The 14,990-nt window shown below is 42.3% G+C and overlaps 1 protein-coding gene across 1 annotated transcript; it reads right to left on the bottom strand.

The window, feature by feature from the left end:
• Positions 1-6,216: 6,216 nt before the first annotated feature.
• tspan12 (tetraspanin 12) lies at positions 6,217-13,461 on the bottom strand. The gene is made up of 7 exons (XM_084345672.1): positions 12,807-13,461; positions 10,875-10,957; positions 10,264-10,399; positions 8,700-8,765; positions 7,678-7,785; positions 7,428-7,571; positions 6,217-7,317 (listed from the first exon to the last, which is right to left on the bottom strand). Exons 1-7 carry the CDS (start codon positions 12,870-12,872, stop codon positions 6,997-6,999), a joined length of 924 nt encoding a protein of 307 aa, XP_084201798.1. The 5' UTR covers positions 12,873-13,461; the 3' UTR covers positions 6,217-6,996.
• Positions 13,462-14,990: the final 1,529 nt, after the last annotated feature.

Raw genomic sequence — 14,990 nt, 5'->3', positions numbered from 1 at the left:
CAGCAGAGTTTGTTATTCTACTTTACAGAAACCATCCGAGAGGAGAGCTGCGCATCGTCAGCGTAGCAGTGTTGTATTTTTGAATGATTTGGCCGATACGTCGCAGGTACAAGTAGAAAAGAATGGGACTTAAGATGGAGACTTGTAGGACTCCACAAGGAAGACTCACTCAACCACCGATGAAGAGCTCCAGGCTTTGAAGCCAGTTTTCATAGAGTGGTCAAACTGTGTAATTACATCGTGGGTTAGGGTTACTGGTGCACTGAGGCCCAGAAGACTTTTCCTATAAGCTATTGTGAAGGAGCGTCTATTAAATGTCGGATACATTTTTTGAGCGTCACAACCCTGAGACATGACTCATTTCACTGTCCTGATTTGATCATTCGGTCCAATAAACAGTTGTAAAGTCTAGAAGAGATGCACGATTAAATTATTTTATCCCCATTCAAATCAACTGGGTGCTAAACAGGAAGTTAGCCGGCTTGGTCAACAGAAGTCTCAAGTGCTCACGCTCTGTGGGCGGCATAACCACAAAGATCTGAGTATTTTAATACCAGGAAGTCGAGGAATGAACGGGGAAGGTGTGGTGCTGTTTGTTTCAAAATCAAATCAAATCAAATCAAATTTTATTTGTATAGCCCAAATTCACAAATCACAGTTTGCCTCAGAGGGCTTTACAATCTGTACAGAGACGACACCCTCTGTCCTTCGACCCTCGATTCGAGTGAGGAAAAACTTGCCCCAAAAAAGAAAAATGCGGAAGAAACCTCAGGGAGAGCCACAGAGGAGGGATCCCTCTCCCAGGACGGACAGACGTGCAATAGATGTCGCATGTACAGAGCAGATCAACGAGATCACAATGTATACAATTATAATAGATGGTTGACAGGAGTGAAAGTACATAAAGAGGTATTACAGCAATAATGATGAAATGCACATAATGGAAATGTGATTACTAGTGATAACAGTAGTAGTGGTTAACGGTAAGGATAGTATGTAGTAATGCATTACAATAATAGTAGTGGAACGTATGTAACAGAGATATGACTAATATTAGCAACAGTAGTGGTGGGTGTCAGGCAGGGCCATGGCAGTAGGTGCATCCACGATCCACGACCCGGGTGCGGCCAGGATCCAAGGGAGCCTGTAGGACTAGAAAGCACAAGGACTCCGGGGAAGAAGTAAGTCAGTGACATGCAGAGATGGCGCATGTATACAGGCATAATGTATACAGATGGAGAGGAGAGGAGAGGGGAGGAGAGAGAAGCTCAGTGTGTCATTTGTCCCCCGGACTGGGCCTATAGCAGCATAACTAAGAGCTGGCCCAGCCCTAACTATAAGCTATATCGAAGAGGAAGGTCTTAAGTCTACTCTTAAAGGTAGAGAGGGTGTCCGCCTCCCGGACCAAAACAGGAAGATGGTTCTGATTATTTTCAGTCCTGTATTGCGCCCAAGACGAATGCCCAACGTGCACGTATTACATACAAAGTCAACAAAAAGACATGAAAGACACAACATCTTGTGACGTTGTGTCTGAAAGTCTACCAGCGTTGACGTTCACACTGATGTCATAACGTAACATCGCTGATGTCCAGACATTCATGTACAACAATGGAGGATAATAATCAGTAATCATGGCCGTTTGCCGACACACAGAGTTGTATGATGACACATCTACTGTACAGACAGGACAGGAAGGAGCTGCTGGGGAGGAAAGTGTCCGAGGAAGTCCGACTACCTGGTAAGTCATGGAAATCTGTCTCAGCACAGCACAGCTCTGATCGGTCTGAACTCCACTCAGAGAACAAACATTTTAAAGTAGTTCACTTGTCGTCTGGCCGGCAGACCTGACGCAGCATTATGATGTTGTTATTTCAGCTTCTGATCCATTTATTGAGTCGGATCACAGAGAAATCTCTTTGTTCTGGTTCAGACCGATGTGATGAGACAGATTCATTCAGTCTACATCTACCTGCTGCTCACAGGTACTTTACTGATTTCAACACACCTGTTAAGAAGCTGCCTCAGTAGAGACACATGGACAGACTGTGACCTGGACACCTGTCGGCCTCAGGTAGAGCTGGAAGCTGCCGAGTAACGCCAAGATAAATTAATTAAATAATTAATAATGCCTCCACCAAATTCACACATGTAAGACATGTAACATCGTGAACTTTCACTTTCTTAGCTGTTAAAAAATTAAAGGATGTCTTGCTGCCTTTTCTTCAACACTAGTTACTGTGAGCTCGTTATAAAGTGGAAGATAATTCAGACTCCTGACATGCTCAACACGACGCCTGTGACCATTTCATTGTTTGTTTTGTTCTTCTTCTTTGTTTGGTTTTGTGGCTCTCTTGGATCACAGACGTTCAGTGTTGGTTGAACCTGCAGCGTTTAAAAGATACGTGAATGATTTTAAATGATGATGCAGACTGTCGAAGTGTTTCCTCTCCACGAGATCTGGTTCCGTAGGTCGTGTTAAGATCCGGTGCTGTTTGTGATGATCAGCTGTGATCACATTTAAAATATAAAAATAGTCGAGTGTGTAAAACATGAACAGGTCGTCTGTCAGTCACATGATCTATTAATACTGTGTGCAGCGGTTGTAGAGGTACAATTTCATACATGCTGGAGCTTTACACACTGAACAGCTGACCCCCTCAGTGTGTGTGTGTGTGTGTGTGTGTGTGTGTGTGTTCTCCACTTTCTCCAACAGCTGCAGTGTGACTGAAGGAATGTGTTTTAGATGAAGTTTGGTGTTTTCATGTCTCAGCAGTTTGGATGGAGCCACAGTGAGCTCAGTATACACAGTATACACTGTATGTACTGTATATATGTAATATACAGTACATACAGTATACACTGTGTGTACTGTATGTACTGTATATTACATGTATACAGTACATACAGTATACACTGTGTACTGTATACACACTACTGTATATTAGTCTGCAGGTCTGTTATATTGTGACACTGACCTGAATATGAACATTTCCTATATGCACTGATGGAACGTGGCTGTGGCTCAGGGGTAGAGCCAGTGTCTTGTTATTGGAAGGTCGCTGGTTCGATTCCCCTGGTCTGAATGTCGAGGTGTCCTTGGGCAAGATACTGAACCCCAAACTGCTCCTGATGTGCGGGTCGGCACCTTGCATGGCAGCCACTGACATCAGTGTATGAATGAATGAGTGTGAGTGGCTTTGGACCAAAGCGTCTGTAAACTTACTCAAATACTTATTTTCAATTTTGAGACCTTAAAAAACTACTTCAGCTACAAACACTTTTCACTTCCTATAACTTCTTCACAATAAAATCCCCCTGTTATTTAGTAATTTAAAAGCTTTTATTGTGAAGCAGCATCACAGGAAACGTGTTTTCAGCAGCAGTAACTGAACACGACTCCAGAACCAGCTGACAGTGAACACATGAAACAGTGAAACTCAGCAGATGTTTGAAACAAACAGGACGAGAGAAACTAAAGAGGTCCGGTCAGAAGCTGCAGACGTGCTGAGAGCTGAACACGACTTTCAAACCTTCCTCAGGTTCTGCACAGACGTCAGCTCGGGCCTGGCCTCTCTGAGCGGTCACCTCAGCTCAGATCACTGATCTTCACCTCTCGGCCGTGTTTCCATCTTTAATGCAGAAATCAGAAACGATCTGTGTGGTTAACTGGACTAAGAGACGGGAGGGGAGGGACAGACAGCTGTTAACCAGCAGACAGCAGCTGGAGGAATAAACACCTGTCAGCCTGTCTGAAGCAACAGGTGTGAAGGAATCATTCTCATCTGGCTGCTGATTGGACGGAAATGTTCTGTACTTCATGAATGTGAAGAGAAGAGATGCAACAGACAGAACCAGAGTCTCACACACACAGACACACACACACACACACACACACACAGACACACACTCACACACTCACACAGACACACACTCACACAGACACACACACACACACACACATACATACACACACAGACACACACACACACACACACACACATACATACACACACAGACACACACAGACACACACACACACACACACACACACACACACACAGACACTGCCAAGATGAGTTCCTGAAGAGCTTCATTCTGGCTCTTCAGGAACCTGTGGGTGATGTCACGGTGGCTCCGCCCACTATTTCAACACGTTTGTAGTTCTGGTGTCAACGTGGACTTTGTCGGACATGAACGATGAAGTTTCACAACAACAGACGATCTTGAAGCTCAGATTCATGACGGGTTGTTTTATTCGTCGGCTGCAGCAGCATCAGTGTCTCTACTGAGACAAACACTCATCCACCCACACCGTCATGTTTATAACTCCTCCTCGCCCTGGTGACTAAATCAAACATCCTCAGTTTATTCTCCTGCTGTAATGTTTAGTTTGATTCCAGTGAGAAACGCTCCAATAACACAAGGACACATTAAATATTCAACATGCACATTTCTGTCCTCTGACGGAGTCCTGCTGCTCCGCTGGATCTCCGCTTCTTTAAATAGTCAACTCGTCTTTTGAGTGTGGAGAACCAGAAGAGGAGAACGTTCCTCTGTTCTCACAGTGGTTGTTTCCTTTAGTGCTTCAGTTCATTCAGTTCATGTTTTCATCCAGTGAAGAACCACACAGTACCAGAACCCACCTCATGTCTGTCCTCATCATCACGTCTGCACTGATCTCCTGAACTTTGGTAGTTTCATCATCATTTCTGTCAGTAAGTTCAGATCTGAGCTCACGGTGACGTAAAGAAACACGAGCAGACGGACGATCAGGTCGTAAACAAACCTGTCGAAGACGTTACAGCTCAGAATGGTTGAAATAAAGAAAAAATAAAAGAGTCTCAGATTTCTCAGCAGGTTTAAACTGTCTCAGAAACATTGGACTCTCACAGCAGCGACGTCACGACGGACGTCCAGTCGTCTCTTTACCGTTTTGTGCTGTTTAATGTGAACGAAGCAAACTGAAACAAGATTAAACCAGAAACACAAAACTATCCAAACACTACAGGATAAAGGTTTTCAAATGAACTCATTTTCAAAAACTATTGCTGGGATTTCACCTCGTACCACTAGAGGGAGTACCATCGTTTGAGAACAGCGTCAATCATTAAACTAACCGATACATCATCAATCTATCTATCATTAATATTCTGTCTGATATGAAAACTGTGTTTAAGAACGCAGAAAAAGATGCCTGGTGTAATTTATGGTTCTTAAATTATTTTCTCGGTTCACTGACTTTATTGTAGACGATAAAGTTTATATAAGTTACATATATATACGTTTATATAAGTTATATATATAAGCTTACATAAGTTATATATATATGTTTATATAAGTTATATATAAGTTTATATAAGTTGTATATATATATATATGTTTATATAAGTTATATATATAAGTTTATATAAGTTATATATAAGTTTATATAACTTTATATAAGCTATATATATAAGTTTATAAAAGTTATATATATAAGTTTACATAAGTTGTATATATAAGTTTACATAAGTTATATATATAATTTTATATAAGTTATATATATATAAGTTTATATAAGTTATATATATAAGTTTACATACGTTATATATATAAGTTTATATAAGTTATATATAAGTTTATATAAGCTATATATATACGTTTATATAAGTTATATATATAAGTTTACATAAGTTATATATATAAGTTTATATAAGTTATATATATAAGTTTACATACGTTATATATATAAGTTTATGTAAGTTATATATAAGTTTATATAAGCTATATGTATACCTTTATATAAGTTATATATATATAAGTTTATATAAGTTATATATATATAAGTTTATATAAGTTATATATATAAGTTTACATACGTTATATATATAAGTTTACATAAGTTATATATATAAGTTTATATAAGTTATATATATAAGTTTATATAAGCTATATATATACCTTTATATAAGTTATATATACATAAGTTTATACAAGTTATATATATATAAGTTTATATAAGTTATATATATAAGTTTACATACGTTATATATATAAGTTTATATAAGTTATATATAAGTTTATATAAGCTATATATATACGTTTATATAAGTTATATATATAAGTTTACATAAGTTATATATATAAGTTTATATAAGTTATATATAAGTTTATATAAGTTATATATATATATAAGTATATATAAGTTATATACATATATAAGGAACACTGCTCCTGAACGCCTTGTCAGTAGTCCCGCCCTTAACGCTGTGACTTTGTGACATCACGCTACATCATCATGTCATACATTCGATATAGTTAGTTAGTTTCACACGTAAGAATTGATTTAGCTCAGCTGCTCTGTTGATGTTAGCAGTTGCTGGCTCAGGTGTGTGTGAGCCGACCTATGAGAGCAGACTGAGGGCCTTAAAGAGACAGGAGCTGAAACAGAGCGGCTGTACGAGGAAACCTAAGCTTCTTTGAACATTAAATCTTGTAAAGCTGTTCTGGTAGTGAAACAGTGAGCAGAATGTGTGTCCATCTCCTTTAATAAATGTTTAATGTTTTAATAAAATAATAAAGAGCTACAGTCGAGGTCTCTTTGGGTCCGATGTTTGGGACAGACAGAACTTAGGACTGAAGTCAGAGCTGGACTGAACCTGAGAGACACATTTCTGTGTCGAGTGAATTAATATCGTCACAATCTGATGATTGATGAACGTGCTGTCTTTTGTTACCAGATGATGATCAGCTGCTGGTTCTGAGTCTGTCGGACTTCATGTTGGAGTCACAGAGGTTATCTTGTTCACAGCAGCGTTGTGACTGTTTAAAGACTCTCAGAGAACAAACAACAGAACCAGACCTTAGAGAGTCACCAGAACAACACGAGCCACCAAACCGTCAGACTGAGACCATCTGGACCTTTGAAGACTTCTGATCACCGTGTTCTCAGATCTGAACTTATTGACCCGTTGGATCAAACTGAAACCAGACTTCGTTTGAGCCGATCAGCTGCTACGACAGTCGCTCCATCTCAAACTGCAGTCCGCTCTGTGTGGCCATCAGAACAGAACATCCTTTATTGGAGCGGCTGCAGCCTGACTGCGAGGCTTCAGCTGAGGCTCCATGAGTCACTCTGAGGGGGGCGGAGTCATCCTGCGGTGGCGGCGGCGAGTCCAGCTCTGGAGACTTCCTCCCGTAATAAAGCGCCCAGAGCAGCGTGAGGGTGAGCGCCATGGCGAGGATCTGAGCCACGCCGATGGACACGCCCAGGAAACGCAGCGCCTGCAGCTGCTTCGTCCCTCGGATGAAGCTGTAGATCTTCGGCCCGCAGCCCTGAAACATGAACACAGAACAAACAACGACTGAACTGTCTGATCAGAGTCTCCCACAAACATCCAACCAACTTCCTCTTTCTCGTCCAATCAGAGGCGGCAATATCTCACCTCTTGGTGGAGGTCGCTGAGGTCGTGGTAGTGGGCGTGGCGAGCACATCCTGGATACTGATTGGAGCAGCAGGAGTCAGGAGGCCACTCCATCTCTGTCATCTCCAGCCAATCAGTGAAGTAGATCACCCCGCAGCACTTAAACTGTCCACAGGTAAACACACACACCTGTCAGCACGCAGGTCACATGACCACACAGTGTTAATGTGTGTGTCTGTGTGTGTGTGTGTGTGTGTGTGTGACCTCTGACCTCTGTCTGAAAGCTGTTCCAGGTGTGTGTGAGCCACTGGTAACGCTGCAGGCCGTAGTTCGGCATCCTCGACTTCAGACTGATCATATCAGAGCGCTGCACCGAGGGCTGCACACACACACACACACACACACACATACACATGCACACACACACACACACACACACACACACACACACACACACACACACACACACACACACAGATAAAGATCCTGTGTGCGTGTGTGGCAGCTCTCTGCTGATAAGAAACTCTCATAATGACTACAGTACCCACAACCCCCTGCAGGCCGACAGGTGAGATAGTGACATCAGCCTACAGGTGAAAACACACACAGCTGCTCTGAGCGGACACACTGATGACCTCACTGTGACCTCCTCCTCCTCCGCCTCCACCTCCTCCTTCTCCTTCTTCTTCATGTGGATGTATTGTGGTTGTGTGATTGTGTAGCAGTGAACATGCTTGTTGTGTAACTGCTGTGAATAGTAGTAGTGTGTATTTCTGTGTATACTTGTACTGCTGTGTGTGTGTGTGTGTGTGTGTGTGTGTGTGTGTGTGTGACACAGGATCTGGTGTGTGAGCAGCAGCGAGCCGCTCGTCTCACATTTCTGTTTATTCTTAGAAGTCGGCCGTGTCGGTAACCTCAGCTGCTGCTCCTGTCCTGCTCTCTGATTGGTCCGTTTGAGTCATCCACAGGTGGATCGTAACTTCTCTGAATGTTCATGATGTTACTTTATCAAAGTTAAATCATTACAACAATAATCTGACATGAGGTCATAATGTTGAGGAGAGAGTGACTCATGTAATTATTACTGTTATAATCACACAGGAAGAAGAAACATACTGAGAATAACAATAATAATCATTATAACTATAAAGTTGTTATATGACAAACAAATGTGAACAGTTTATGTCAGAATTTGTAATATTATGAGAAAAAGGTTAAAACGCATCAGTAAAACTCTTCTCTGGTGAAACGTTTGGACCCAGCCTGGATATGAATGTGTCACATGGTTCTGACCTCGTCGTAGGTCCACACGGCGCTCGCCAGCTCCACACAGAAGATCACCAACAGACTGCAGAAGTACTGAAACACACACACACACACACACACACACACACACACACACTGTAACACACATGCTTTAACCAGTGGTGGAGTGTAACTAAGTACATTTACTCAAGTACTGTCCATCTGTCTCCATCTCAGAGCTGAATATTGTAACAAACTGTGAACCTTCTTGGATCAGCTGAGAACATGTGATGATCTCATAGACCATGATGCATCACTGCAGATCAAAACAACAGGATACAGAGTTAAACAAGAATAAAAATACAGTTCAGCACAAAGAAAAGTACAGTTAGCATCACAAAAAGTGATGTTAGCGTAAAAGAAGCTCAATGTAACCCTCTGTGTAGTAAAGTGGAGTAAAAGGTACAATATTTATCTCTGAGGTGTCGTCAAGTAGAAAGTAAGTACAAATACTTCATACTAACGTACAGTACTTGAGTAAATGTACTTAGTTACAGGACTGAATCAAATGTAGACGTAGTTTTAGTTTCCTCAGCTGTAAAATCTGACACAGGAACAGTTTTATCTTTGTGTGGGCTGTGATCTGTCAGGTGTGTGGGCTGTGATCTGTCAGGTGTGTGGGCTGTGATCTGTCAGGTGTGTGGGCTGTGATCTGTCAGGTGTGTGGGCTGTGATCTCTCAGGTGTGTGGGCTGTGATCTCTCAGGTGTGTGGGCTGTGATCTGTCAGGTGTGTGGGCTGTGATCTCTCAGGTGTGTGGGCTGTGGTCTCTCAGGTGTGTGGGCTGTGATCTCTCAGGTGTGTGGGCTGTGATCTGTCAGGTGTGTGGGCTGTGATCTGTCAGGTGTGTGGGCTGTGATCTGTCAGGTGTGTGGGCTGTGATCTGTCAGGTGTGTGGGCTGTGATCTGTCAGGTGTGTGGGCTGTGATCTCTCAGGTGTGTGGGCTGTGATCTGTCAGGTGTGTGGGCTGTGTTTCCCATCAGCCTGGAGCTGCTCTCTGTGTCCCACCGTCTCATCTTTCAGAGACAGACTGAAGGGACAATCTTCTCTCATCTGAGGACAATAGAGACACCTGTCACCTGGCCCCGCCCCCTCAGGTGACAGCAGACAGGTGATGTGACTCACAGAGCGGAGCAGATGGAGACAGAGTGACCACTGTTCACCTCTGACTGACTTCACCTGATGGATTCAGCAGGTGCTGTCACCTGCTCCATCACCATGGTAACTGATGCTGCACACCTGGTCTCACCTGGAGGAGGTTCTGTTCAGGTTCTTCTCCTGAGCCACACAGACTCTAAGCTGAGGGAACATTTTATAAACCTGCTGACGAAGCCACAGGTTTTGTTTTGTGTTTGCTTCAGGTTTGACTTTAATCTACAGGTGAGTGTTTCAGGTGTTCTCCTGAGAGGAGACGTGTGTCTCTGTGCTGTCACAGGTGTGTGTGTGCAACAGCAGCAGCTGTGTGTGTGTGTGTGTGTGTGTGTATGTGTGGGGGTGTGTGTGTGTGTGTGTGTGTGTGTGTGTGTGTGTGTGTGTGTCAGGTGGGACGTACCCAGGACAGCAGCAGCAGGTTACACCTGAGTGTGCCGCAGTATCCCACCATGGCCACGATGATGAGGAAACAACACACAGCGATGATGACAGGGTGAACAGCTGGAGAGTAGGTGAGGACGGCCGCCTCCTCCAACCTCAACACACGCACACACAAGCACACGCACACACACACACACACACACACACACACACTTTCATCATTATACTCACATACTTTTACTTCTAACAGAGTTTTTTTTACCATGTGGTACTTTTACCGTTGTGAAGTATCTGATTACTTCTTCCATCACTGCTGCAACAAAGACACAACGACAGAGACACAGAGACACAAAGACACAAAGACACAGAGACACAGAGACAAAGACACAGAGACACAGAGACAAAGACACGGAGACACAAAGACACAGAGACACAGAGACAAAGACACAAAGACACAGAGACAAAGACATAGAGACAAAGACACAAAGAGACAAACACACAGAGACAAAGACACAGAGACAAAGAGACAAAGACTCATAGATGTTGATGAGAGACATCAGGGGGACAGTGATGGTTCATGTGAAGCAGACCTAGACTTAGAGACTCCTCTTCAGGTCCATCAGGACTCACCTGGTGTGGGCTGTCAGGGTCAGGACGGTGTTCAGGGGATCTCTGATCCACGCTGCCACTCCCAGCACACATGCTGACATCAGCTGGACACACAGACACACAGACACACATACACACACACACACACACACACACACACACACACACACACACACACGTACACACACACACACACACACACACACACACACAGATCAGTTTCTGCTGCCTACAAATAACACCTCAGAATGTGAGACATGCTGTGAGACAGACAGACGGTGGCCTAGATTCACTGAGAACCTTCACTGTAAACATGATGAAGTAACTGATTACTGAGTAACTACTGACTGCGTACTGCTGTGAGTTTAGGACTCCTCAACATGGCCGACTGTTTTGTCATTGTCACGTCTGGATTTTATCAACATAATAAATCAGAGTTTCAGTGGTGTTAGTACTCAGAGTACATTTACTCAGTTACTGGACACATTTTTTGTATTTACATGTATGAACAGATTGTATGACCAAAAGTATGTGGTAACAAACTACTAAATACCTTGAGTGTTGTGTCTATATACTTTTGTCAATGAATAAGCGGTGACAAACTACCAGGCTGAGCAGACTGAGAGCTGTTAGTGTAACTGATTACATGTTGTTACATGTTGTTACATGTTGTTTACAACTCATCAAAGTGAAGTGATTCATAAATAAACTGTCGTGTGAAATTGCATGTGAGATTTCTACTTTTTTCAGATTTGTTTTCCACATATAAATATATTTTGTGAAATGATATATTTCATGTGAAATACCTCAATATTCACATGTACTCAACACCACATGTGTCTGTATGTTCAACTAGACACGTGGTTCCTCATGACTGACACAATGTGAATAGATCACATGTGGTACAGCTTTTTACATGTGATGTTAAAAATGTGTTTCACATATCTTAAATCTCTCAAAATCACATTTCACATGTGAAATTATCACATGTGAAATGTGTGAAATCCACTTGATATTGTTGCATATGTAATGGTTTTCACATGTGACTTTTGTCACATCTTTCCACGTGAAAACCAGATGTATTTCAATGTGAAATGACCACAGATAACTTATTGTTTTTTTTACATTGTCACATGTGAAATATATGTAAATCACATGTGCCTTAATGTGAATTTATGAAATATGAAATTGTGATTTCACTGATGTTATTCACATGTGATTTACTTTTTAAAATATTTTTTTACACATGTGAAATACTGTTTCACATTTTTTAATCACATGTGAAATGTCTGGAAACCACATGTCCCTCAATATGACATTTTTTGCATATGACATGTTTCACATGTAACTTTTGTAAGAAGAATCACATGTGAAATTATTTTTTCCATATGTGAATACAAAATGTGAAATTATCACATTTCAATTTTTTCTGTTTTTTTAACATCTTACATTTGAAATATCAGTAAAAAAAACATGTGTGATGAGTTTCACATGTAACTGACAAAATAAATCACATGTGAAAACCAGATGTGAAACAACATTTCACATGTGATGTTTCAGGTAAATTGTTTTCATATCTTTTATTTTACACATGTAGAATCTCTCCAAATCACATTTGATCACATGTGAAATTATCACATGTGATCAAATGTGATGTGAAATAAAAGTTAAATGTTTTTGTCACAAAAAATAAAAAAAATCACATGTGAATACGAGATGTGAAATGATCACATGTAAACTATTTTACATCTCACATGTAAAACGTGTAAATACGAAGTTGTTCATGCTGATGTTGTTCACATGTGATGATCTAAAACACTGGTGGTGTTCCACATGTGATGATGCGTTCAGGGACAGGCTGTTACTTGATATCAGATTAACTGTGCCCTGTCGCTTCCTGTCCTGATGTGACTGATCGATAAACGGATCGGATGAAGTCTGTCTGTGTCTCACCCAAAAGAGCAGGTTGAGCGCGTACAGCAGGCAGCGCAGACACCTCACCGCGTCCTCCCGAGCCATCCCGACCGGAGCTCCGGCGTGCAGCTCATGTGAGGCCGGGGCACCATGGCACCATGCTCAGCGCAGACAGACAGCAGGGCGGCCGGAGAGACGCTGCAGGAGCTTATCGCTCATCAGAGGAGCCTCTTCTCAGAAACTGCGTCTGCTCCGTGCGTAAAAGCCGCATTCCGCTCCCCGCGCGCCCCTCTCCGTCACTCGGCTCTGTCCGCCGGCCTGTTTTAGCTGCTCGGGTGTATCCGACACGAGCTCCAGGAAACTTCCACAACAGGTGGTTTGTTACTTCCCTCAGCCCCGCCGGGATGATGGAGTGTGCCGAGCTGTGCGCGGCGGCGGCGCTGACATTTCCACATCAATCATCACTCAGTTAGCGCCGAAAATACGCACAGCGGCGCGGATCCGTTCAAACCACGAGTCTGCGCACAGTCACGTTCACAACAAGAGTGATATGATCCAGAAACTGGAGGAGAAGAAAAGTAAAAGCGTCCAGCAGCAGCTTAAAAATCCGCTCCAACGATCCACACTGACGAGCTGAGTCCGCACTGCTGGCTGCAGGCTGAGGGGTGCGTCTCTCTGTCCGGCCCGGCCCGTCCCGTCCTGCCGCTTCTTCTTCTTCCTAACTAATTACATGCGTACAGCAGCAGCAGCCTCCCTCCCTCCCTTCCTCTCCCCTCCCTCCCCCCGGCAGGCAGGCAGAGTCCTGGGGGAGGACAGAGGAATGTGTCCGCCTCCAGCCGCAGAGCCGCGGGGTCAGAGGGCCGACAGGCTCCGACTGTTGTTGTGTTGAAGAGGAAGAGGAGGATGAAGGAAACACACACACACACACACACACACACGCGCGCGAAGAGAGCGAGGCTGATACATGGAGTTTAATAAGACACACACATCTCTCTCTGTATGTCTATTATAGTGTGTGTGTGTGTGTGTGTGTGTGTGTGTGTGTGTGAGTGTGTGATTCATAAAGTTATTCTTCTTAGAAAAAAGAATATTCTCTGTCCACATGTAATTGGCCACAAGTATGTGAGGGCATGCGACAAAATTGATAATAAGCAGGATGTGGTCAAAAGTATGTGGACACCATAACTGAACTGTAACACTGACTGTATATAACTGAACTGTAACATTGACTGTAACTGAACTGTAATACTGACTGTATATAACTGAACTGTAACACTGACTGTATATAACTAAACTGTAATACTGACTGTAACTGAACTGTAACACTGACTGTATATAACTGAACTGTAACACTGACTGTAACTGACCTGTAACACTGACTGTATATAACTGAACTGTAACACTGACTGTAACTGAACTGTAACACTGACTGTGTATAACTGGACTGTAACTGAACTGTAACACTGACTGTTTATAACTGAACTGTAACACTGACTGTAACTGAACTGTAACACTGACTGTGTATAACTGGACTGTAACTGAACTGTAACACTGACTGTATATAACTGAACTGTAACACTGACTGTAACTGAACTGTAACACTGACTGTTTATAACTGAACTGTAACACTGACTGTAACTGAACTGTAATACTGACTGTTTATAACTGAACTGTAACACTGACTGTAACTGAACTGTAATACTGACTGTTTATAACTGAACTGTAATACTGACTGTTTATAACTGAACTGTAACACTGACTGTAACTGAACTGTAATACTGACTGTTTATAACTGAACTGTAACACTGACTGTTTATAACTGAACTGTAACACTGACTGTATATAACTAAACTGTAACACTGACTGTAGCTGAACTGTAACACTGACTGTTTATAACTGAACTGTAACACTGACTGTATATAACTGAACTGTAACACTGGCTGTAACTGAACTGTAACACTGACTGTAACTGAACTGTAATACTGACTGTATATAACTAAACTGTAACACTGACTGTAGCTGAACTGTAACACTGACTGTTTATAACTGAACTGTAACACTGACTGTATATAACTGAACTGTAACACTGGCTGTAACTGAACTGTAACACTGACTGTAACTGAACTGTAATACTGACTGTATATAACTGAACTGTAACACTGACTGTAACTGAACTGTAACACTGACTGTATATAACTGAACTGTAATACTGTATATAACTGA

Source organism: Pagrus pagrus (assembly GCF_965226575.1).
Source record: "Pagrus pagrus genome assembly, chromosome: 23".
NCBI classification, from domain to species: Eukaryota; Metazoa; Chordata; class Actinopteri; order Spariformes; family Sparidae; genus Pagrus; species Pagrus pagrus.
This window is presented reverse-complemented; position numbering and strand designations above follow the sequence as displayed.

Excerpts from the sequence above, each read along its gene's own strand:
- tspan12 (XM_084345672.1), bottom strand. The coding sequence starts at position 12,872 with ATGGCTCGGGAGGACGCGGTGAGGTGTCTGCGCTGCCTGCTGTACGCG. Across the intron at positions 10,958-12,806 it reads CGCTCAACCTGCTCTTTTGG|CTGATGTCAGCATGTGTGCT; the intron begins GTGAGACACAGA and ends CTGTGTGTCCAG. Across the intron at positions 7,572-7,677 it reads GGAACAGCTTTCAGACAGAG|TTTAAGTGCTGCGGGGTGAT; the intron begins GTCAGAGGTCAC and ends ACCTGTGGACAG.